The sequence below is a fragment of the Archocentrus centrarchus genome, chromosome 22, assembly GCF_007364275.1.
Source record: "Archocentrus centrarchus isolate MPI-CPG fArcCen1 chromosome 22, fArcCen1, whole genome shotgun sequence".
NCBI classification, from domain to species: Eukaryota; Metazoa; Chordata; class Actinopteri; order Cichliformes; family Cichlidae; genus Archocentrus; species Archocentrus centrarchus.
Window position 1 is genome coordinate 1,627,915 of NC_044367.1, and position 26,291 is coordinate 1,654,205.

General features: G+C 44.6%; 1 protein-coding gene across 2 annotated transcripts in view; it reads right to left on the reverse strand.

Moving 5' to 3' along the window:
- Positions 1–6,063: 6,063 nt before the first annotated feature.
- Positions 6,064–26,291, reverse strand: part of mipol1 (mirror-image polydactyly 1) — a 50,693-nt gene continuing 30,465 nt past the window's right edge. The window contains exons 11-14 of one of the 2 annotated variants that reach the window (XM_030719326.1): positions 23,435–23,488; positions 17,426–17,517; positions 10,351–10,503; positions 6,064–6,430 (exon numbers count right to left, since the gene is read on the reverse strand). In XM_030719326.1, coding sequence (XP_030575186.1) covers positions 6,364–6,430; positions 10,351–10,503; positions 17,426–17,517; positions 23,435–23,488 — 366 coding nt within the window. In that variant the 3' untranslated portion in view covers positions 6,064–6,363. The remainder of the gene's footprint in view (positions 6,431–10,350; positions 10,504–17,425; positions 17,518–23,434; positions 23,489–26,291) is intronic. The other variant, XM_030719327.1, reaches the window with a different exon arrangement.

A 26,291-nucleotide genomic window follows, 5' to 3' on the forward strand; every position in this document is an offset into this window, starting at 1 on the left:
TCCCCGCGCCTTTCATTCGCCCACTAGAAAGGCGCGAAAAGGGGCCCCGGGGCCACTAATGCCTTTTGATGGGGATTAGAATTAATTATCTCCAATAACACAATTGTGCCGGCCGACGAAAAGAGCAAAGAAAGCCCCTCCAGAACCACCGAAGAAGAAAGGAGGAGAGGGCGATCAAAGCGGGGGGAGAGAGAGAGCAGCTGCCTTTCCATTAAAATGATACGGAGGAAGTTTATTAGAGCTTTGTGGGCTGTAATATGGATCAGCCGGGAGGTTGGTGGTCCTGCGGGTGGGAGGGTGGGGTTCATTACAGACCATGCAGGGAGGGGGTGGGGGTATGAGGGGTAATTGGCAGAGATTTCATGCTCGTTCAGCTCAAACTGGTTTACTGTGCAGAAAAGTTTCTGAAATATGAGTGCAGCTTTCTCTGATCAATTGATTACAATAATACACATTATTGATCGGGTTAAAGCTTAAAAAGCTTCTTTAAAGAGTGACCTAAACTGAGAGGGCAGCCGAGGTTTAACCGCAAATAATCCTGCTGTGGATTATTGAAGAAAGCAACAGAACATAACGATCAATAAATATTGTCAAAGACACCGATGCAGAGATACCTGCTCAGTCACAGCATACAGTGAAAACAGGAACTGCAAACAAAGATTGGTGGTTGCATTGAACTTTATCATAGTCACTGAATGTTTACAATAGCTGCAACTACCAGTTTTGATCATGTGATTGCACAGGTCTCATGATGGGAGGAAACCTGCCTTCAAACAATCAGAGTCCAACTCGGACTGACCACAACCAATCTGAGACAGATTGATGGAGGTTTGCAATGAATCACAGTTATAAACACAGGCAGACTGTCAACATGCTGCAACCTGCCAAGCATCTCTTTGCAGTAAAAGACTCAGCTCAGCTGGTTGCTGTCTGGTTGGTTGTTTCAGATTTCTGAGGTTCTGCTGGACTCTGAATGTAAGCAGTTTATGTGAATTTCTGTTTAATTGAGTTTCTGTAGATGTGGATGCCAACAGATTTCTGATTTTTTGCAGTTAATTGCTGTATTATCACAAATAGACTGCATGTAATTTCTTACTTTACCCCAGTCGCAGACTGACCCGCCTTATTGCTGTTTTACCACCATTTTGATGCACCAAAGTTGCTTTGACTGCGAGTGGTTGCAGACCTGGTCCCCATCTTTGAAGCAACCATTTCAGAGGCAGCAGGACTGCATGTCCGCTGCACAGGGTTCCCGGGTGTGATTGTAGCATCATGTGGCGGTTTTATGTCTTCTTGTTCTTGTAAAGTTTCTGATTGGCTCACAGAAATGTTTCTAAAATAGTCCAAACCAATCAGAAAACTCCAGGGCTGAAACTTGAGGTCCCAAAAATGGCAATTTTTCTAATGTCCACTTGAGGCTCCAACACTGATTCAACTGGCCAAAGTTTGCATCATTAGGAGCATGGCCTCTGACTGACAGGTGGATGGTGACACAGGTGGCTATAGCTGCTAGCTGTCTGCTAGGCTTCACCTCAGCTAACTGGAGTCCCTGAACTGGACCTCTGGAGGGTGTTTGTGCTGTTGGAGCATTTTTAATGCAAATATCTGGCCAATAATATGGCTGCTGTGCGCTTCACTGGACTAACAGTCTGTCCAAGAAGTGAAATTCTAGGATTTAATTTGGATATTACTGAGAACTAATTAGCAGGTGTCTGTGTGAGGCTCCCATATAGATCCTGCTCCTCCTGGATTTCTGTTGGGCACTGGTTTGCATACAGACAGGTGTGTGCAGGTCTCTGTCTCCATTCTGCCTCTCACATCTGCTTTTACTACACTGACCTATGAGCCTTTTCATATCGTGGGTGGGGGTCACATCCACTCAGAGCCACTCACTGCGTACGCCCCTGCATTATAAGTTTTATTAAGAAGAAAAATCAGCACAGAGTTGATGCTACTGACTCAGTTTCTAATGAAGACTTTATTAAACTGTTTTTACTGCAGCAGGCTGTTGTACATCTACTCTCCCTCTGCACCAACAAACAGGAAGTGAGTTTAGAGAGCTGACAGCCAATCAGAGAACAGGAGTCTCTGTGGGAGGTGGACAGCTTCTGAACAAGATTTTAGAGTTAACATGAGATCAGAGAGATCAATACCACACACACACACACACACACACACACACACACACACACACACACACACACACACACACACACTCACACACACACACACACACTCACACTCTTTCTCTCCCAGGTGGCGTCAGAAGTTGGAGCTCCAACAAACTGAGTCTTTCTTCAGAACAAGCAGATTAACGGCCGACGGATTAAAACCACCCAAGACGACCACGAGTGGTCTGCTGTCACCATGGTAACCAGCTGGTTTGGGGGGGGGGCTCCACCCCTCACACCACCCCTCACACCACCCCAGTGCTGTCAGGTGGAAACCCTGTATCTCCATGTCTATATTAAAGAGGGTTTAACTTTATTTACCGTGTGGGTGTGAATGTTTTACTGAATTTATTTTCATGTTTCTTAGTTAAAAAAAAACAAACAAAACAAAACAAAACAAAAAAACAATTAGAAGTGTTTCTTTGATACAAAAATCTAACAAATTATTTCTGTTATTTTAATTTTCTCATCCTCGGTCGAGGTTGAACTGATTATTGAGTGGAAAACCTTCAGGGTTTCCTGTCTGAGCTGCACAAGACAAAAATAAAGATCCATGAACTCAAAGTTTCTATTTTTCTTCTAATTTGGACCAAATAAGTTCTTCCACGAAACTTTATTTCAATCACAAGTGTTAAATATCATGTATAATTCCTTTTTCTTCCCTGACCCCTCAGATTCATCCTGCGACCCTCTGAGGGTCCTGACCCACTGATTGGGAACCACTGCATGAACGTATTTTCCTGTTTTGTTCAAATGAACATTTGTCCATTTAAACTTTATTTATAAAAGGATCCGCTGGATGCTGGCGCCCTCTGCCCTCAGGATCGTCTGACAGGCTCATCCTCGCACAGCAAATCTGGCTCTGTTTTTATTTACATCCAGCAAAGTTTATGATGTTCATGCTGGACGTGGAGATTAATCTGAGCTCTGTTTCTCCTTTGTGATCAGTCATCAGAAACTGTTCAGACTTTATCTAAAATCATTTAAACATTAATGATCAGATGTATTTTGTGGTTTGTTCTTGGTGTAAATGGCCGTGTGTGTGAGTGCAGACTTGTGTCCTGGGAAAGCAGCATGTTAATGAGGGTCCCTACAAAGACACAAAAACGCACGTCTATGTGTGGACTGCAGCAGAGGTCGACCAATCAGGTTTATCCTCGTCCTGTTTGGACAGCGTTAGTATGCAGAGCAGAGAGGGTGTTTTATTTTCTGTTCCTGTGTGTGTGTGTGTGTGTGTGTGAGACAGGACTGCAGCTTCAGCACTTTCTTCAAATGATCAAACAAGCTCAGCAGGAAGTTTGCGGCACTTTCACGTTTTCTGCTTTCAGTGTTTTCACGAGGTTCTCCTCCTTCACCTCCTCGCGCTTCTTCTCCTTCTTCAAAACACTCTCAGGCTGTTTGTGCTGCACCTGATTACAGCCCGTTATTATGTTTTAAAGTTAAGCGACCTCTAGTGGCCGTGTGAGTAAGTGCATGTAAATGTGAATCAGTGTTTTCACCTTTAAATGTTTTTAGAGCTCGTTCAGCTTTTGGAGAAAGTTCTCCTTTTTAGTGTATCAAGATCAGAGGCACCAAGAACATTTTTAGAACCCCAGTTTAGGTTAAATTTAGCTCCTAACTGAGGGCAGGTACCCTCACTGTGACTGATGAACACGTGAACATGAGCTGTGGGAACAACTGTTAGCTCTGAAACTGGAAAACACAAAGAGGCACTGAAGACCCACGTCGGGCTCAGCTTGGGGTTTGGTTCATGTTGGTTAATCATCTGCTTGGAACAACAAAGTGGAAAACGTTTTAAAAGAAGAACTCCAGTAACAAAATATCTAAGAACAAAGTGAGCCCAGACTAATCACCCACCAGGCTATCAGTCACAAGAAGTTTATGTGCGATGGAGGAAACACAACACGATGCTGAGCTGTGAGATACAAGAATCTTCAGCTTCAGCTTCGACACAGCAAAGTTATGCAGACAGAAAATGAGAAAGTAAAGATGACCACAGCGGATCTGAGTCACGGGATTCTGTTAATGCAGACACAGAGGATTCATCACCTTTTATTATATTTAATGTGAAGAAACCAGTTCCTGCTCATGTCAGGTTATAAAGCACTGGGCTGGTTCAGTGTCCTCTGCAGCTCTGTGAAAGCAAAAACACGCTGCAGGTCTGCTGATCTTCAGAGACTCGTTACCCAGCTGTTCAGGCCAGAAGCCTCAGCATGGCAACAGCAAACCCTCGTGTTTGATTCAACTCCAACATGTCTGATGTGATCTTCAGCTGGAGGTCAGATATGGTCTACAGAGGTCTGGACTGACTGAGGTCTGGACTGACAAACATAAACAGCTTAAATAAACAATATTATGCAGCTCAATAATATAAAATATGACCGCAATAAGGTAAAAACTGATCTGAAATCAAAATAAATAAAATAAACTTAAACACAAATATGAAGTAATAATTTAATGTGTAACAAACTAAAATATATTTGCTACAGGACTGAAGCTTCAGTTACTGCTCATTTAAACAGGGACACCGGGGGAGTCTGCAGCCGAGGGTGAAGGAGCTGGGATGATAATCAGCACCTCCAAGTCTGAGGCCATGGTTCTCAGATGGAAAAGGGTGGAGTGCCCACTCTGGGTCAGAGAGGAGTTCAAGTATCTCAGGATGGGAAGGGGGAGAGAGACTGATTGAAGCATCAGCAGTGATGTGGACAGTGTACCGTTTGTTGTGGTGAAGTGAGAGCTGAGCGTGCAGACAAAGCTGTCGAGTTCCCGGCTGATCTACGTCCCCACCCTCACCTACAGCCACGAGCTGTGAGCAGTGACTGAAAGCATGAGGTCGAGGATACAAGCAGCAGAAATGAGCTTCCTCTGGACTCAGTTTTAGAGATCGGGTAAGGAGCTCGGTCACTCAAGAGGAGTGCAGAGTAGAGCTGCTGCTCCTCCATATGGAGAGTAGCCGGTTAAGGTGCTTCATCTGACCAGGATGGCTCCTAGGTGAGCTGTTTCATCTCCCACTGGGAGGAGAAACTGGGCCAGACCCAGTGCACACTGGAAAGATGATGTCTCTCAGCCAGTTTGGGAACTCCTTGGTGTCCTCACAGAAAAGCTGTAGGAGGTCTGAGCATCTCTGCTCAAACTGCAGCCTCCACAACCCGTACCAGGATATGTGTCAAAAAACAGATGCATGTATTTTAATAAATATTTCAATAAAAATAGTGATCAGTATTCACAGATCAGTCCTCAGAGTCAGAGGTTTGACTCTGAGGCACTGCCACCTGGTCCCAGAACAATTTTATATCACATTGTGAGTCTGGCTGATCCTGAACCATCAGAGTGATGCTGCGTTCATCAGGACTCCCGGACCGTCTGTTTGGCTTCAAATGATTTTCGCTCAGTTTCAGGTTCAGTGTGAAGTTTTCTTCTGTGTCGAGTTCTCTGAGTTCATGTAAACAGATCACAGACAGCTGAAGAAGAGTTTCTTCGGTCTGACCCAGCCGAGGAAAGTTGTCAAAGTTAAATTTTAATATGAAGTTTTCTGGAACATGAAGTCAGAGCAGCTTCATCACGTTTGTCACGGCAATCCTCTGAAATTAAACCGAGCAGAGATTCAGTTTAAAACAGGAGAGTTTAAGACGAACCTTAAATCAACAGAAGAACTAAAAGGCAGACTGATCTTCAATTAGAGACATGGAGGAGGAGGAGGAGGAGGAGGAAAAGAAAGAGGAGGACGACGAGGGAGCCTTCACTGCAGAGATGAGATGAAAACTGGACCTGAGAAGAATCAGGAAGTTCAGCTCATTAAATCAAAAATGTTTCAGCCACAGCAAAGATGAAACTGCAGAAACAAATGATCAATAAAAGGACAAACAGGAAGTAGAAGTCGCTTCATCACCGTTTTATTAAATGCCATAAAAAACATTTGATCGATTTTGAGACTTCAGATCAACAAAAAAGCAGAAGAGAAATTTTTAATTCCTTCACGATTTCACCAGAAAACAAAGTTTAAACTGTCTTTGGTTTTTAATCTAATAAAAAAAGAAAAAGGAAACACTGAAGCTTCATCAGGGCAGCAATAATAATAATACTCTTAATCATAATTAGAACTGAGCTGCAGCTGTTTTCAGATAAAAAATAAGAAAATGATCAGCAAATAGTTTAATGATCAATACAGAAAGGCATCAATACATCAGAGAGCTCAGATGACGGCGCGGACACTTCCTGTCCCGACTTTCTTCCTCAGCACTTCGACCAGACGCTCCAACCTGAGGAGGAAGAGGAAGATTTAGACACTGAACTCCAAACTCCAAAATCTGAATCTGTCCAACATGAAGAAACCTGAATTTAAACTCTGATGTCCTCTGAAGAACTGGGGCAGGAACCGAAGCGTCATCCACTTCCTGAGCTGCTGAGATGATGCTGACATCACCTCAGAGCTTCTCACCTGTGTCCATCGCAGAGGTCACAGCAGAAGCATGAAGGCACATTTGGAAAGTGAAATGTGTGCAGATGAGCTGAAGGACCGACAAAGATCTGAAAAGTTCTGAGGATCTTTTTTCTGGGATCTGTGACAGTCTGTCACGTTCTCCTGCGCTGGCATCAGTTTGCTCCTCTGTGACTCCTTTGTGTGGACTGTGGGCGGAGCTACACCGATCCTGCGCCTCGTCTGGTGAATCCTTTGATGTTTTTTTTTGTTTACGCAGGTCTGTGTCTGCACGGCGGATTTGATAGCGTGCAGCACGGTGTGCAGAGGTCAGCTTCCTGTTTATGTTCTTCCTGTTCCTGCGTGGGTTCTCTCTGGGTTCTCCGGCTTCTTCCCACAGTCCAAACACATGCACGCCAGGTTACCTGTTCGATTCTGACCTGGCCGCAGGTGTTTGTCCTTAGCTCTGTGTTAGACCTGTGATGGCGATCTGTCCAGGTGTACCCCGCCTCTCTCCCTATAACAGCTGGAATAGGCCCCACCGCCTAACTCTGAATGGGACAAACAGTTGAAGGTGGATCAATCTGTGTACTTGTCTTGGGATGCGGTTTGTTAGTGTTGGAATAAGAGCAGCAGATTGTTTGTATTAAAAATGTGATAAATATGGAGGTCGCATCCAAACCTCCTCCCTGCTCTGCACACCGAGGCCTGCAGAGGAGGGAGGAGGGCCGGGAGGAGGAGGAGCTTTGATGCTGCTTCTAACCTGGTTTGGAGTTTTCTGACTAACGGGGAGAAAATAATGAGCCAGAAAAGTGAAGCGAGAGGAAGATGAAATGAAGAGGAGGAGAGGAAGGGGGGCCTGGGGGGACTGACCTGGATGACTTTCTAACAGTCAGTGATGCTCTCTCTCTCTCTCGCTCTCGTTCTCTCTCTAAATCAAATTAAACTTCCCTCTGTAATAACCCCCCGCCCCTCCTCACAGAGCAAATATTCCTCTCAACTGTTCAGAAACTTGGGAGGCTCTTCAGCACCGCCCGCCCCCCCGCTGGCAGCCAAATTAGAGCAGAAAGCCGCGGGTTTGAGCCCAGGAGGACGGCGCGGGACGCAGACGGACGACTTAAGCTGTTTTCATCATGAAACTCATCCCTTCATCTTCAGGCTGATGAGACGAGGAGCGGCAGAAGACGAAGAAGTCACGTTATCGGGCGTCAGAGCGTCATCCTGCAGGAGCAGAAATCTGACGGATTAATTCTCCCTCATCGGCTCGCTGCAGACGCTCTCACACCGATGCCCGCTGAATATGAATCATCACGCCAAATCTCCTTAGTCCCACACGCTTAACCGGTCTTTGAACGCCTCCCTGAGTCTGTGAGACATGGCGACATGTTTCCGAAGCATCATCACCGATCAGTCATCAGTGAATCAGTTCATCGCTTTGACTCCAGTTATTCAAGAGACTCAGAGCTGAAACCATCGTATTGATCATCTGATACAGGAAATCAATCAAGTGAAAAATAGTTTGAACTTGGATTCCATCTGTCAGGAGAAATCAAACATCTCATTCAGTCATTGAGGCCACAAACCTCCACGTCTCCTCTGACCTCTGTGTTTCTGTCAGATCCCTGCAGGGTTACATTCATTTCCCCATCGATCGCTTCACATTTTTGGCCTGTTTTTGTCTCTTTACTACCAGCTAAAGGTCCAAACATCACACCAACCTTTCCCTAAAAACAAGAACATTTCTGATTGTTAGGTTCTCGGGTAAAAGTCAGATGATCCCTGCTGTTTGCAGTTTAATGAAAAGCAGAACTTCCATAAAAATCATCTTTTTTCTTTCTGTTTTAATCACCTGAGACTGAAGAACATTTACTCAGATGTTACTTCTAAGTCTTCTGGCACTGATTAAAAACCTGAGCAGCGTTTTAGGGCTGTAAGGACTTTTCATTCTGGAAGCCTTGAACGGTCCAGGAGGTTTCAAAGATCTGAACCGGGAGCCTCACCTGGAGTCTGAAACCATTTGTCCAGCTCCAATAAAACTCATCAACAGAGCTCAGAGCATTTGAATAAAGTCAAAGGAAAGAATCTGACTCTCAGCCACCTGTGAGTCACAAACAGGGCGTCAGCAGGTCCACTGATGTTTCCTCCAAATCCTCAATCACATCCACTGACAGCTGAGAGACCTCAGCGTGAGGGTGAGTGTTCATTAAAGCACTGAGACGTAGACGTGGCCGTACAGAGGCGCTGCTGAATGATGACACGAACAGGCTCTCTGCATGATTCTGGTTGAGAAGGTCAAAGAAAATCAGGTCAGCTGTGTTAATGTGGACATTCTTTTGCTAAAGTTGATCTGTGTGTGAAATGTGACTGAGGCGGCAGCTCGCTGTGAAACATGTATGCGTCTCATCATGGCAGCTTTTCTCCGTCAGCTCTGCTCTCTGGCAGAAAAATATCCTCAGAAATATGGAGGCTCAGCTCTGAGCACTCAGGGAGAGGGCGCAGTTCAAACCTCACAGCTGGAGGACGTCCACCTACAGTGATTACACACATATAAAAGCATCAGGTGACACATAATGCCACACTGCAGTTCCCTGTGTGTCTCTCCCACCTGTCCTGTCCACTCTCAAAACTGTCCTGCTCTAATAAAAGCTAAAAAGCCCCCAAAATATTAAAATCTTCCACAGTCAGCAGTGGCTTTCACAGCCATCTCAGATCTCTGGGAGTTAAAAAGTGCTTTTTTCTCTTAAATATCTGTCCCTCTGCAGGAAAATGGACACTCTGGACTTAAAAATGGGCCCAGTGCTGGGCTGAGAATATGCTGCCATTCTCTCAGTTGTTTTCTTTTGACCAGCAGGATGTGATGTCACACGGTGCTGTGTCTAATGAAGAGGAGGTGCTCATAATGTTTCAGCTGCTGTGATGCAATAAACAGGTAAAACCTGCAGCGTGCATGATGTTTTTCATGTCTCCGGACCATAAAAAAGTTGCATTGCCCCAAAAGGAAAACCAGTGTGCTGCTTATTTGCAGTTTACATCAAAGTCTTCAATAAACGATATTTTCAGACACAGTTTGGAGCGAAATCTACAGACAGCAGTTCAGATAAACGCTGGAAAGTCCGGTTGTTCTGGATGACACCGATCGGATGCTGTCGTGTACAGCTGGGATTCTCGGCCTGCATCTTTTTTTCCCGTGCTGCATAAAAAACAGTTCAGTTGTTGAAATATGACTCTTCACGTAACCTCAGACTGAAGAGAAGCTGATTCAGACTCAGGGTCGCATCCAACCTGAACTTTGACCTCCAGCTGTCTGTCTCTTCTTCACTCTGTGGTTCTACAGATCATCTTTGAACTCAGACCAACGTCCAAACTGTCCTCCATGTTTTTACCTTTAAAACACGAAACCTGAGGCCAGTTTACCCTCAAAGGGAGAGGAGGTGAGGAAAGGAAACAAGGATGTGCACGGACCCTGTGTGTGTGTGTGTGTGTGTGTGTGTATGTGTAAACACGTTGACAGGTGTGCTGGTATTTAAACAGGTCGATGGATGTATGTCAACACGCAGCAGGTGGTGACTGCTTCCTGTCTTCCTGTAAACACTGAGCTGATTGAATGACTCAGTGTGACATCACAGTGTTTCTGTTGTCATGCCAACTGCAGCTGGCTTAACAACAGCAGAAACAGGCGACTATACAGCCCGTGTGTTCAGTGGCAGCCAATCAGAACACAACAGAAAACAACAGAATAAAATAAATAAAAACAAATCTGACCTGCGGACTCTTTCGCTGGCCTCGCGCTCCGCCTCCTGGCAGCGCTGAAGCTCCACCTCCATGGTCTGCTTCTCCTTTGCCAGCTGCTGCAGCTGGTCCATCAGGGGCGGGGCCTCAGGAGAGGGCTGGTAGGGCGGAGCAATGTCCTGAGAGCTGAGAGAGGAAGATGTTCCCATTAAACTGACTGAGCTGTTGGAGTACATGCTGGGAAAAAAAAACATGTTTTAATTAAATATTATTCGTTTTATATTTTCAGTTATTGCATAAAAACAGAAAAGTCTCAGGTGTTGTTCTAACAGAACTAAACCAGCGCGTCGCCCACCGGGCAAAATGCACCATCACAGTGTTTTAACCCCGCTTGCTGTCACAAAAACAAAGATTTAATGATTATGTGACCTTGCCCTTTGACCTCCAGAAGTTGATCTCTGCATAAAGTCTTGATATGGAGAATAATCATGCAGGTTTTCACCAAAGTCCTTCAAACCATTTCTTAGATATGAAGATGTCATGAAAAAAAACAAAAAAAAAATAACCACATGAACTTTGACCTTGACCCCAGTGAATCCCAACCTTGCCTGGGTCATCAGCTATCTGCCCATGAAGTTTAGTAAGTGTGGGCCGAACAGTTCTCGAGTTATGGAGCAGACACTTCAGTGGATGCTGCCCGCCGTGGACGATCACGCGATACACCAAAAAAATATGAGTACAAAAAACAAACCAAAAAAAAAAGACAATAATGATCTAAAACAGCAGCAGACAAAGTGATGAAGAAACCGTGACCTTCCTCACGGTTTCTTCATCATGTATGAAACATTCATACATGAAACTAAATCATACATTTGGTGTTACAGTAAAATATTAACCAGCACATTTCTGATGTTATTTAAAGTTTAATTTAAAACATTAAAAAAATATCAGCCTCAAACTGAATTCTCAAAAGGAAATAACTTTTCATAGTTATCAATACGCTTCAACAATCTCACAAGCGAAAACTTTTGTGACATTTAATGATTCGAATTTTTAAAAATCAACTGTTGGACTTATGAAAGGATCCTTCCTAAAACTCATGAGCGGTCACAGTTTTCATCACACAGTCTGACCTCAACTTTAAAGCCAACATGCAGAAGCTGGATGTGAAACACCCCACTATCGATGGCTGCAGTGATGGGTTCCTGTGTGACTTTAAAAACATCCCCACAGACAGACACACACACACAGGGTTTAGTGAAGTAAAATCTCTCAGAGAAATTACAGGAAATGTGAGTTTTTCTTTCTTCCAAAAAAAAGACTAAAACCAAATGAAATCCAGACCCCCTCCCCCGCCTCCCCCTGTCATCTCTGCAGGCGTCCGGCATCAATCCTGATGATTTATGGAAGCTCACAGTTTGGTCAGCGCAGACGACTCGCTGCTCATCTTTATTCGGACTCAGGCTGCTGCGGCACTTCCCTCTGAGCACCGAGCGGGGCCTCGGCCCGTGGACTTCCTCCTCAGAGCCTGTCTTGAAACCTCGCCCTCTGACCTCAGAGCTGCTCCTCTCTGGTTCTTTGTGTTGTATTCCTCATGTGTTTGCATCCTCTGTAGGTTGTTAATATTCCTCTGAGATCACAGGAAATGTGTGAATCTGTCCCAGCATGTGGAAGATTTTAAATCACCCAAACTCTGCAATTCCTTCTGATTTCCGCACAGACTGTAACACATTTATTTTGATTTTCTTGGAAGTGTCTGATCTGTTCCCAGATCATACGCTGCTGACCTCAACAGTGCTGAACAGGTTAAACAAAACATGCAATAAATCGCCAGATCAGCTCAGGGCGTGAGCAGGCGACCATGCATGCTGCTTGGCTGTGCGGCTGGCGCAGGTTCGTGTCCCGGCCTGTCGCCATTTGCCGCGTATTTCCCGTCTATTTCGACTGTGCCCACGCCAACATAACACAACAGGAGCGTGAAAACAGCATTTCCTGCAGTGGAAGCTGCTGGTGGTCACGGTTAGAGGACGTTTTTGATCAAACTTTTTCCACACACTTTGTCCAAGTTTCTAGTCTGCCATCTTCTTTGGCTTCTTACTTGTCTGCATATGAAAGCCCATCAGCTGATAATTATGACACAAACAACATCTTCACACCTTTCCCAACACTTAATTACTGGAAGTGCATCTCCTGTTACATTCATGTGAGAAGGGATAGTGGCTAAAGACGGAGCTGACGAACATGCAGAAGGTTGGTGTTACAGAGGAGGATGCTGGGATAGCAGGGTTTCATATGGATGGGGGGGGTGTTGTTAACCCGCCCATGATTTTGGGAGAGGGGGTATCCTCCCATCAGCTGTTTGCCCGACACTGTGACGGGCTGAGAACTTTACCTTTTCGCTATTACCGCAGTTAGCAAACGGGCACGGCCATTTTGGTTCACAGTGCACTAAAGCAAATTCACATTTGTCCCATTCTTAATGGGGACATTTCAACCAATACAAAGGGAACCCCTGACCCCTCAGATTCAATACCCAGGGGGATAGTGTACCCCTTGTAAATGCATTTTTTTCTGGCAGAAACCCTGGATGGGGTGAGATGGAGTCAGATAATTGCCTGTGGTGACGCCTAATAGAAGCAGCTGATAGAAGAAGCAGCAGCTCCTGTTACATCAAGAAAGCTCCTTTCAGTGCCAATAGTTCACAACAGCTACCAAACTCCAGCGGCTGCAAGCTGAAAATATCCCCATATTCCCAGTTTTCCTTGTTTTTCTCATGTCTTTGACTGAAGCTCCAGTGCAGGTCAAAGCTAAAGTAGAATTTAACTCCTTCTCTGTTCAGCCTCTGGCTCTGTTAGTACCTGCAGCCGTGAACAGCACCAGCATATTCACACTTCAGTATTTGCTTATCAGCAGTCTCTTCTTCACTGCAGTGCTGAACAAAGCGATGGAGGTGCTGCTCTCAGTCCCTGCACTCTAAAGCTGTATTCAGTCCCTTCAGTGGAGCTCATTTAACATGGTTATCAGTGGAGCTGCATTCAGCTGATTAACTGTACTGACTGACTGTTATCTGCATGGAAAGCCTCTGCAGCCAGCGAGCAGTCGTGGATTTAACTGTTTTACACATTGTTCGTTGTTTTTGAGAGATTTGTATGGAGACACACCAACCTGGCAACCATTGCATTTTAATCCAAAGCAGCTGAGTAACTGTGTTTAAAACTGGATCTCATAAGAGAAAAAAGACACTTTGACTTCATCCAGCCTTCAGGGTCGACTGCCTGTCAGTAATGCAGGAGGCCAATAAACAACATTTAGGGAAGACATGCATTGCTCAAAAAAAAAGAGAAAGGAATAATTTTTAATCAGATTGCAGCATCAAGTTAGTTAAACTTCTGGGATATTGATCTGGTCAGTTAAGTAGCAGAGGGGGTTGTTAATTAATTTGAGATCAAAGCAGCCCCCCCCCCCCCCAAAAAAAAAAAAACAGGAATGGTTTTACAGGTGGAAAAAAAAGCTGGAAAAAACTAAGGTGGTGGAGAGTGAAGTCAGGAGAAGCAGCAGCAGCGTTTAGGGGAGTTCAAACAAACGAACATCGTCCCTGAAGACGAACTTTCTTTATGCTGTAAAATTATGTTTTTTCAAACCATAAAATCGATTAAAAACATTAAAGATGTACGATCAGACTGATTCGGATGTTTGTGCTCAGCTCTGTCGGGTTAAAGTTCAGAGCTGCAGAGCGTGAGAGGAAACTGCTTGAGTCGGATTACAGTCTGTTCCAAAAGAGGAGAATGGACTCAAAATGAAACCAAGCAGCTCCTTCAGGAGGCTTCAATCAGCATGTTTCACTGGTGGAGGAGAAAAGGCTTCATTTTTCCTGTTTCCTCTGATGAACTCAACGCTGAGCAACAGGTTTATTCTGGACCATCTAACTTCTGTTTAAGAGAACTTTGAGAGACTCGTAGCGGACTTTAATTTTCATTTCCATGAAGAACGGTTAATGTTAATGCCAGTCAAAGAAGCATTTTCATATCGTTTTCTTAGATAGAAGGAAACCATGCTGAGGTGTCTCTGTGTGGAGCACACAGAGACACGTCAGCATGGTTATAAAATCCTTGAGCTGCCACACTGAGCCTCAGTCTCTGAACGGTGACCCGACTCATCAGGTGAGACGCTTTGACTCGTGCTCTCAGGTGAGTTTGATTTCTATCTAAAAAAAGACTACTGGATTTCTTTAAGCTTCTTGAAGACATTTCACCTCATCCAAAAGGCTTCTTCAGTTCTAAAACCAAATAGTAGACAGTCCCATTGGGGGTGACCCTTGGAGGAGGTTGTTGATTCACTATTGTTCATGTGCATAATCACATGCACCAAGATGTTTTGGTATAGTGCAGAGACCAGAGATTAACCTCCACTGGGGTTTAAATACCTGGGACTCTGAAGAAGACTGAAGAAGCCTTGGATGAGGTGAAATGTCTTTTAGAAACTTAAAGAAGTCCAATCACATTTTTTCAAGCTCCAGAAACAGAACTGAGCTGTAAAAACATCTGTGTGACCTGTGCAGGTGTGCAGTTTACATCATGTCAGGTGTGCAGAGGTCTCTGCTGTCCTGGACCGTGCTGGCCCTCCTGCTGTCAGCTGGAACCAGTCTGGATCAAGTGAAAGAGGTGGATGTGGAATGGCTGGGTAGTGAAGTTCACTTCATCAGGTCAAAGTGAGTATACTTACACATAATGTCTGCATTATTCAGTGTTTTACTTTGTGCACCGTCAGCATCAATTAAAGGCTCAGTTTACTCCAAACATCCTGTCCTCGGCAGGATTTCAGAAAGAGCGCAGCTCAGTTTTGCTGTGAACATCCCAAAGGATCGAGACCTACAGGCACGTTTACTGGGCATAGATGGAAAAACACAAGCAGCTTTTGAACACAATGAAGTGTACAGAAGTGAGACGCTGGTTGCAGCAAAAGTGCGCGATGGTACTGGATACAAGGAGCATGCTGAACTCCGTGTTCTGATGAACATGGACAGCTTACAGCACAGTGATGGTGACTTCCTGATCTTCTACACATACCTGTCTCCATGTGCACATAGATGTGCTAACCCTGAAAAACCTGAAAACATCCTGGAAAGGATAAAGGTGGTGAAACAGTGGCACACAGAGTATGCCCTCGTGTTTCAGAAACCATACACCAAACATGAAGGTAACCAGAATGTGAAACCTGCTCTTACTGAACTTGGTAAAGCGATTGGTTATGGACATATATTCCGCTGTTACAAACCTGAGGGTGGTGAGTTTCAGTGCATCAGGTGCTTCTCAGGTTCACAGAACACAATTGAGTCTAAGTGCACTGAAGATCCTCAGTAGGGAGGAGTTCAAACATCCTTTTTGCTTTAATTTCTTTTCAAACTGTAAATTCTAGACATGATTTAAATCTGTTTTTGCCTGAATCTCCCTGCTCTGAATAAACTCAGTCTTAAACCTGCTCTGTCTGTTCCTGTCACTCACAACATCAGCAGAGGTGCGAGCTTCACCTGATAAAACTCAGTTTTATTTATGCAAATGTGGCACTCTTTCCAGGCTGTTCAGTAACCTCAAACTCATCCATCCGTCCATCTCACCTGAATACCTGTTCTGTGGTTGGTTTGTGAGAGGATGAAGCCAAGTTTCATGATAATGAGAACACACGCTGCATGAATGATAACAGAGCTCAACACCTTTCTCTCACTGACCAATCACAGTGAAGTTTATATTCAAGAAGGGGCCGGTCTTATGATATTAACACAGTAAATCTAACAGAGCCAAACGATTGAGCAGTGGAAACAAGGTGAAAAAACTTGCAGCACAAAATCACTGCCTGCCGACACACACAACTCTAAACACACACAGACTGAACTGTATTAAAAGATCTTTATCAGCACACTGTAAGAATACGCTGCACACACTGATGATCAGGAATCTGGACTTCAGTTATTAAAACTACTGTAAACCTCAGTTTAACTGACAAAAACTGACAAAAAATGTAAAAAATAAAGTGAATTACATATAAAGAGAGAGGCGGGGTCACCGTGGACAGCGTGCTAGTCTGTCACAGGGCTGACACAGAGAGACCGACATTCACACCAACAGCCAACTCAGAATCACCAGCTAACCCAACCTGCATGTGTTTGGACTGTGGGAGGAAGCTGGAGAACCCAGAGAGAACCCATGCAGGAACAGGGAGAAAATGCAAAATCCCCTTTTTTACTGACACGGTGCCAAGTGCGCGAACCATTCAGCGCTTTTTGCACCGCGAACTCACTCGGTGCTCGGCCGAAAAACGGGTTCCGTTCAGGAACCATAAACTAGCTGATCTGGAACCAAGGAACGTGTGATGCAAGCAGCAGAAGGGCGTGACTCTGCCATCTCAACGTCAAGTTTTCTACCGCCATTTCACTGCGAGGTGTGTATTACATGAGAAAAGCGACGCAATTTTCATGGTCCTGAATTAGGTTGGGCCCTAAGGCTGAACTTGCTGCTTTGCATCAGTTCATAACAGATAAAAGGACACAAAGTGCGTACTTGTCGTCTTGGTTGTAATTGCTGTCTGTGTATACTTTGTGCCGCACACAGATGTTACAGTAGTTTTGTTTGGACCGGCACCTCGTCAGTGGAAACGTGGTATCAGACTCCACACAGGAAGAACCAGCCAGCAGGTGAAGCACCAGTGAGAACCACTGAGCTGCTCATGTTCATGTCGATGAGACTCAGGCCACAGCTGTGTTATCAGACAGTAATCTTGCCTGCAGCCCACCAGCGTGCACGGAGACAGACCTCAGCCTGTATTTGAGCTGAACTGTTGACTTCCTGTTACTGTCAGTCTGAATGGATCCAGTGATCACGTGTTAAAACTCACAACTCTGGGACACATGACCCAGAGGCCTACTAACTGAGCTTCTTACAGTGAAATAAGGATAAAAAATAAATATAAATATAAACTAGAAATAAATTCAGCTTTGCTTTTTTGTCACTTTGGTCATCACATCCTGTCTGACGAGGTTTTGGTCCTTCTGTTCACTACATTTCTGTGGATGAAGCATCTTTAAACTCAGCAGCTGAGGCTGACGTGTGCTGACCTGTGATTGGCTCGTAGTGCCTGAATCTCAGCCTCCAGCCGCCGTCGGTCCTCCAGAGCGGTGTCTCTCTCCCTCTGCAGCCTCAGCAGCTCCTAATTGGATGAAGCACACATCAGTCAGAGATAATCAGCTGATTTCAGTCCACATCAGCATTACAGAGGCAGTTACATTAGCCACACCTGAGGTTTCTGGGAGCCACGCTCTGATTGGCTGATCTAACCATGTGTTTGTGCTTTAACTGCACACGCTCACAAAGAGATCAAGCTGCGGCTCTCAGTGACACTTCCTATTCAAATAAAGGATTAATTAACTAATGGACTAATTAACTCTAACAAGTGTCAACACTGCGTGTAATGAGGAGGGGTTTACAGGTGCATTGTGGGAATCAGAGAGGGATTTCTGCGTTTGTCGAGCTTCGTAAATTAACGGTAATGATGAGGATTAGACACGTTAGTGAGAAGCCAGCGAGCCAGTGAAGGGAAGAGAGAGAAGACATGCTTTAATCTGCACGGAAAAGGCAACAACACAGGAAGTGACATCATCAACTGTCAAGGTCCATACTCAATAATCCAGATTCTGAGCTATATTACCTGCAGCAGAGTGTCTAAAGTTCTGCATAGCTCAGTCTGCATCAGTAATGTGATGGGTTAATGTTTACTTCGGGTCAGCTGGGATAAGTGATGAAGAAAGCCTAAACGAGAAGGAGGAGAGAGTTCCTCTGGATCAACTCTACAGCAGGAACATAGACAAAAATATGTTTTATCTCATTTTTATGCTGTATGTTTCTTTGTGTGTGTAATGAAGTGATTTTCTTCCCTGTGATTCCTATTTATATGACCTGCTGAAGCCACAAAGTAAGAACAGGCTGGGGTGACATAAGAGGAGCAAATAAAGTAACCTGAACCAGACATCACATCTAGTGTCAGAGTTCTCATAAATTCTCGTTCATGCCTTTCCTTCCTGTCAAGGAAAAGAGGTGAGGAAATGCAAGCATTTGACTATTCAACCATTACTGGCAACAAGGCGGATGCAGTCGTCAGCCTGAGTGACCCACCTGTCAGGAGAAGTTGGGTAATGCCAACATGGTGAACTAAACATGGATGGTGGATCTGAGGCAGCACCTGATGAAGTGATGGAGCTGGAGCTTACTGCACAGCAAATGTCAGTAAAAACTGCAGCTTTCATGCTCAGGCCACAGGAAGTGGTGAACTGTCAGATGAATCTACTTCCTGCAGATGTGAACTTCAGTTTACTTTTGATGTTTGAATGAACAAACCGGCCGATGGGTCAGCATCAGTCTGCAGGCGGAGCGAGCGGTCGGGGTCACACTTTCAGATTTGGACACTCTGGAATTTCAGTTCATGGTTTTTATTGTTATTCTAGTGTTTGAAGTGATCAGATCTGTGGACATCTCCTTCACGATGACAGGAAGCTGCGAATCCTCGGAGAGCGGTGAGCTCAGTGAGCAGGTTTAGAAAGCGCTCCCCTTGTTAGCGGTTTGATGGCGACCTGATTTCAAACCCTGTAAAGAATCTGAGGACAATTCAAGCTTCTCACTGAGAGAGTGAGACTGTCTGCCTCCTGTTTTCATTCACTGAGATGACCTCATTTCCTGTTTTATTCTTTTAAATCTCATCTGTAACTTTCTGTGAAGAGTGTTGCTTTACAAACATGTTTTAAATAAAGTTTATTATTTTTAAGTCAGATTATTTTAAAGCTCCTGTCAAACAAGTTTTTGTTATCTTGTTATTAGCATGATCCTCTTTTAACCAATGAAATCAGTCACTGAGACAACAAGACTGATGAGAAAAAAAAACCTCCTCCTTCTCCTCCATCTTCACTCCTCCTCCTCTGTGACTCTGCTGCAGGAATCAAACCTGTGGACCGGCGGTGGCAGAATGCTGTGTCTCGCTGTGTCTTTGGTCAAACTGCGTGGAGGTCGACTCCAGCGGGGATTACAGGCCTGATCCTGACCTCCTCCTCCTCCTCCTCTATGCTAATTAAAGCCCTCGAGGTCTGAGAGTTTAAAGTGAGACATCAAAAGAGGAACCAAACCCAGAGAGTCAATATGTGTCTTCTCCAGCCGGGCCGGAGGAGACGCTTCAAAAGAGCCGCCCGACTTATTAATCAGAATAATTTCCAAATGAGGTGATGAGCAGGCGGGAGCGACGCCGTTCTGACCTTTAACACGACGAGTTAAGGTCAACCAAAGAGGGAGGACGGGGGAGGAGGTAATAAAAGGAACCCGCCCGGACCTTTACCACCAAAGAGGGGAGCAATCTTTAATTAGCATGGAGGAGCAACAGGACAGGAGGTGGAGGTGGAGGTGAGAGAGGCACAGGGTGAAGAGGAGGAGAGGAGGGGGGTAAATGAAAGGAACTACTTTGACCTTTAACATGAGGAGTGAAGGTCAACAAAGGAGGGAGAGGAGGAGGAGGGCGGCTCAGGATGTGGAGGTGAGAACGAGAGGAAACTTTAATTATCAGGAGGAGGAGCATTGGGGGGGTGAAGCGTAAACGAACAGCTCCTCCTCCTTTTCCTCCGACCTTCAACATCCTACTGTAACTGTACTAACTGCGGAAGTAACTGAGTGCATTTACTCAAGTACTTCAGTATTTAGAAGCACTTATACTTATTTGATACTTTTTCTGCACCGACCTGACATCTGAGATCTCTACCCATCAAAGATCAATCATCAATAATCAATCAACCTGATGGAAACTCATTTGGGTCTATCTCAGAGAGTTCCTCTACCTGTTCACACTTCACCAAGCTGGGCTTTGTAGTCCAGAAGCTCCCATGAAAAAGGTTAAAGTTAGTCTGGGTTCAAGGTTAGAAGGTCAGAGGTGAAAGTCTGCTTTGGAGATCTGGTTTCCAGGACTGGGGTCAGAGGCCTGGTTCTAGAGAACTGGTTCCACTGCCTGGTTTGGAGGCCTATACTGGTGGTTTTTGAGGTGTGGTTTTCTAAAACTGGAATGGAGGCCTGATATTAGCGCTCTGACTGCCTGGTGTTAATGTGTGGACAGCTTCTGTTTAAAGGTTTGACAGACTGGTTTTGAAGGCCTGGTTTCTGGTGTCAGCTCTGGTCTGCGGCGGCTCTCTGGCCGCCTGGCGTTAATTTGCCGGCAGCTGCTGAGTTTGTGTGTGAAATTAAAAAGCTCTCCAGGCTCTAATCCCCGTGGAGCCCTCCAGCCTAATTAACAGGCTTCAGGAGGAAAAAATGATGGCGCTACATTAATAACAAAATTTAATCAGAAGAAGAAAACAGACGCAGGCAGAGCAGCAGAAACAGATTCTACTGAGACTCGACTGAAACAGAAACATCAGTGAATGACTCCAATATCAACAAATAAGGAGCATTAATCAATGAAACCAAAAAAAATAAATTAATCACTATCAAAAAATTAATCAATAACAGATGGAGGAAGCTGGTTTCTGGGAGGTGATGATTGTGTAATATTAAATGTGCTGAGGACAAGTGCAGGTTTTTATTTCCATGTTTCTAAATGATTCATTAATATTCTTAAAATGTTTGATTAATGGACATCTTAAAAATTAAATAAAATTCATCAAATAATCAATATTCAATCACAATGTTTTATTAAAATGACTGATGACTAAATGATTAATCGGTTCTTTCTACTTCACTTTGATGATATTGAAGGTTTTATTTCTGTTTGGGTGCTAAATGCTTTTATTGTGGAAAACCTGAAAAAAAGAACACTCAGAATTCTTTCACAGGAAATACTGCCACTGCAGTACTTTTACTGCTCAACTTTGCATTAGAAAACAGGAAATAAACTTTTAATTGATGATTTTAAAAAGTGTGTTTGTGTTTCTTTGCTTTTCAGTCTCCTGTTAATCATCTGATGGAGGGCCTGACCCCAAGGCTGGAAATCACTGGACTGAATTATATCAGAAAAATGCTCAAATCAAAACATTCTAAAAGAAACGTCTGTTTTTACACTTGTAGGAGATATGAGATTATTCTAAACCAGAGCGAATCACAGCTAGAAGATGATCGTTGATGTACATAAAAAGGAGACCTTTCATGGTTTTCATTATCAGAAACAGATCAAACATCCAGGCACCAATGCTGATTTCTGCTCCTCTGCATCACTGCTGCACTGTTGAAGTTCATTAAGACTGTGATGGATCATCACACTGATGCTCACAGCTGCTCAGAGAAAAAAAAAATAGTTTGTCTTTATAGATTGAGACTCCTGAAGTGGTTGTAAAACTGATTTGTTTGCAGTTTTTAAAAAAGCGTCAATTTCATGTGGCTATCTGCTGGACTTATGACGTTCTGAGGGCCTGCACCCAACAATGGAAATTTTCAGGCTCATGCGATGATGATTATCAATCTCCTGCTCATTTACTATTCCCACTAGGTGGAGTTATGAGTGCGACCCAATGTTGGTGCACAGATGTGTCCAGACTCACACTCTCATCATGCATGTGAAGTTTAGAACAGATTGGACAATGTATATTTGAGATGTGACAATTTGGTGTCCTGTGGTGAATGATTGAAATTCAGCCTGTCACCACAAACATGCCCTTTAACCAAAACCCAAAAGCTTCACAATTTAACATGATCAAGTTCTTTAGATTGAATTCACCAAACATAATGTGTATCTGATGAAATCTGTATGAGGGGTTAGTTAAAGTATAAGGCCTGAAAATGGAGATAAATGCTCCACTGAAACGGGACCCACAATCAGAGCATTGCTACGGCAACACTGTTTAATATTCTACAAAACCTTTGACAAATTTTGATGGTCCACTTGTCTGGATGATGTTGAGCAATTTTAGTCTCACTGGGTTGAATGCCCTAGGACAAATTTGTTAAAATAGATGGCCTGAAAATATTAAAAAAAAAAAAAAAAGCTGAAAAATCACATTTAAATTCAAAGAGACTGACTTCCTGTTGGGTTTTGTTGCACATCTCAGGATGTTCCATGAACCTGCAAAATTTCAGATATGCAGATAAAAAGCAGCTGCAGGGCTGATGTTTTGAAATGTTCTAGGTGGTGCTATGGAGCCATTTTGAAAGTTTGCATAATGACAGAGATTTGTGCCAAATATCATGACTTGTTAAGCTTTCCAAGCTCCTCATTAAGCACTTCCTGTTTCATGGCGAATCGCCTTACCGTTAAAGGAAAAGAAAACTCACAATTTTAGCACTGAATCATCATCTTCTGATGTTTATTCAGACCACTTTTGAGGTGTATGGGGTAAAAGTGGGAGGAGCAGTACATCAAAGTATTAAACATGACATTTTCTATCCCCACTATGTGGTGCTGTAACCACCCTTAAATATCGCCATACTGTTTTGTTGAGGGGCGGGCCCTTATCATACTGTAGAAATTTGGACCAGATTGCATCATGTATGTGTGAATGACAACCAATTAATGGCCACATCCTCCAACAACAACTCACCAGCTTCATAATTTAGATTCATCCAGGCCTGTAGTTTAGGCTGACCAGATATGAAGCTGATCCCATGAAAACCGTAGGAGGAGTTTCAAAAAGTACGAGGGCTGGAAATCGCAAAAATTGCCTAATTCGTTCAAGATGGCAGACTTCATGTTGGGTGTAGGTCATCACTCCACTTCGAACACCGGCACTGGCACCAGTACCCGGTTGGTGAAAAAAGGGCCCAAAAGGATTTCTTTGTGCATCTTGACTTGTTACATATGTACCATATTTCAGACATGTATGTGAAACACAGCACTGGGGCTCGTCTTTAGGCAGCGCTATAGAGACATTTTGGAAGGGCCATATGTGATGCCATTAAAAAAATGCAAATTTTCACCAAAATTTCAAGAGTTTTTGAGCATGTTTAGGCCCCCAAAAAGGCGATTAATTTGAGCAAAAAATAATAAGAAATGGAGGCCATCGCTCTCAGTGCTCATTTGGGTCCTAATTAAAAAGAACCAAATTTGGGCCCAGACCCTGGGTGCTTGGAGGTGTGTGTGTGTGTGTGTGTGTGTGTGTGTGTGTGTGTACCTCACTTGCCCGCTGCTCTGTACCCTGAAGCATTTCCTGTTCCATGCGTTTCCACTGCAGACAGACACATCAGCAGTTATTGATCTGATCAAATTGATCAACAGACACACTCTGGCAGACTGAAGGGAGAACTCTGATTTTAACTTATATTTACAGTCAATCCTTCAGTGATCGATTTGACCAATAACCTGAGCTGACCTGCTCACGCTCAACTCTTTCAGGACATCAGACTCAGGATCAGATCAATCAATCTGAACAGCTCAGCCACTTCATGGGAAAAAAAAAAGCTTCACTCTGATTGAACCTCTGCAGGGTGGGTTATTCATCTCTGAGTGCTGCCTGAAGGGATTTTCAAGGCTGTATGACAAGCCTGAGAGGCAAAGCTCAGAGGACGAAGTCTGAAAGGTCTCAGAAGGTCAGAGTTTAAAATGCCCACTCATCTGGCAGTAACAGCCTGAACCTCAGCACTTAAACTGACTCGCTGACAACACAAAGAGCTTCATGACGACACACTGACACTCCATTTTCATGCTGTTTCTGATTGGACATCACAGTTACACCTCTGCAGTTTATTCTGCTGTCAGAAAGCAAGTGAGACACACGCGGGTTACACATTTGTGGATCAGCATAGGGAAAGACGCCATCTGCAGAGAAACTCAGGTTTCAGCCATTAAACAGACCAAACTGATGGAAACAATTCGGCATCAGAGACCTGATATCAAACCTTTAACGCACAGAGTCAGGCAGCAATTAAAGAAGAAGCACTCAAACACCTCATACGCTGATGTTACACATGTGAAGTGACTGATCACACACTGAGCTAAGCCTCGAGACCACACAACATCACCGTGGTTACAGTGTGATGACAGAGTAGTATCCACACTTTGTTCCTCACTGACTCAGAGAGGAAGCTTTGACTCATTTATAAAGGCCTACGTCTTCCACAGCCACAGGCAATGCGTTGGTCTGTTACTCAGAAATCAATCAATCAATCAATCAATCAATCAATAACTCTCAGGGCTAAACATCCTGGACACGACTGCAGCACAGAGACGATGAAGCAGAAAGGCTCAGCTCCTTCCACAAAGGTCAGAATATATGAATGATGACGTACAGTACAGGCTGACCATCGTCTTCATCATCACCATCATTCATGAGTCTGATTTTTATCTTTATTGGTTTGCAGTGAAGTAAAAGCAGCCAGTTAAAAGGTGTTGGTGCTGTTCAGTGGAATCCACCTGGCGACAGGTGACTCCAGTTGTTTGTGCCACTAAATCAGCAGCGAGGTGCTGCCCGTGGGAATCAAACCGACACCCTCGGTGTGAGGCTGCGTGGAGGCGTCGGTGGCGCCAGCTGAGCTTTAATAATACGGTAATAACGCTGTAATAAGGATGTAATTACCTGATATTAACTCAATAAGAAGCTGCAGCTTCCCTCAGAGAGGGAGCAGAGCATGCACTGACTGAGTGCGCTCAGGGACAACCCATCCCCTCTTTTCTAATATTTCCCAGAAGCCTCGGCTGCAGAGGGAGATAATCCCTGAGAGATGAGGAGAGGGAGCAAGGGACCGCAAGCGGCGGGGGGGGGGAGAGGAATCCTCCACCGTGGAGTGCTCTCTCTCTCCTTCTTCTCCTGCGAGGATTACGACGGCATTTGAAACATATTTCAGCACGGCGCGGCGGCAGAACGAGGGCGAGATTAAGGTGTTACCGTGGAGGGGTGGTGTTAACGCAGAGGGGCGGGGTGTTAAAAGATGGCGGAGCGGCGATATTGACGGGGGTTAGCGGCAGTAGGCCAGGTGATGCTGAAGTGATGCTGATACAGCGGAGAGTTTTGTGGGGTTAATAGAGGCAGGGTGTGTGTGTTGGGGGGCAGATGTGAGGCTGTACGGGGGCGGAGCCAGCAGAGGTGAAGGTTTGAAGAAGAGCATAAACACCATGAGTGCAGAGCAGCAGGGGAGGAAATCATGGAGGTGTGATGGGAGATGACCATCAAACTCCAATTCTTGTAATGCCCACCAGGGGCTCCAGCATAGACAGGTTTGATGACAGAACATAATGTACATATATCTTCACAACACTGACATCAACATTCAGGTGTCAGGTGACAATAAAAAAAAAAACAATTCCTTTTGAACTGTCACAGGAAGTGTGAGCATTTTTACACAGGTGTAGAGCGAAATGGTTTCCATGTACAAATCAGGTGACGTCTATCTTTTATAACTGTGGTATTATCTGGAGACAGTAAAACAAGCGGAAATCGGATGAAAAGGCGGAGCCAAATGAGACCAAATTATTGACAGCTGTGCTTCCACTGGCTGCTGACTGCTGAACACCTGGACAGGTACAAAGTTCTACATCCTGTTAATAGGAACACCTTCTTCTCCTCCAGTGTTTGTCGCTTCCTTCCATCTTCATCACTTCACTCTCATCCCTCCTCTGCTCCCCTGATGGCGGCTGCCATGGTTACCAGTGTTCGACCATGGTGCTGCAGGCCTGTTACCATGGAGACGGCAGTCTATCAGATGAACAGATGAAGGTTTTTCTGATCTGTGAGACACATCAGGAGGGGGGTGGAGCTTCTGAGCCCGCCACCCGCCACACAGCATGCTGGGAACTCCACCCCACCCCCCTCCCCGTGCCCCCCTTCGATTGCCCGCTCTCTCTCTCTCTCTCTCTTGCTGTCATCCCTCCATCAGTCAGACCTCTCACCCACCCCCCCTCCTCCCACAGAGAGTGGTTTATGAGTCCAGGTGCATTGTGGGTAATAAATCTCTGCAGGTCCTGTAATAAACTCTGTGAACTGAACACTGATAATAATCACAGAGACAGACCGCAGGAACACCTTTTCAAAGTAA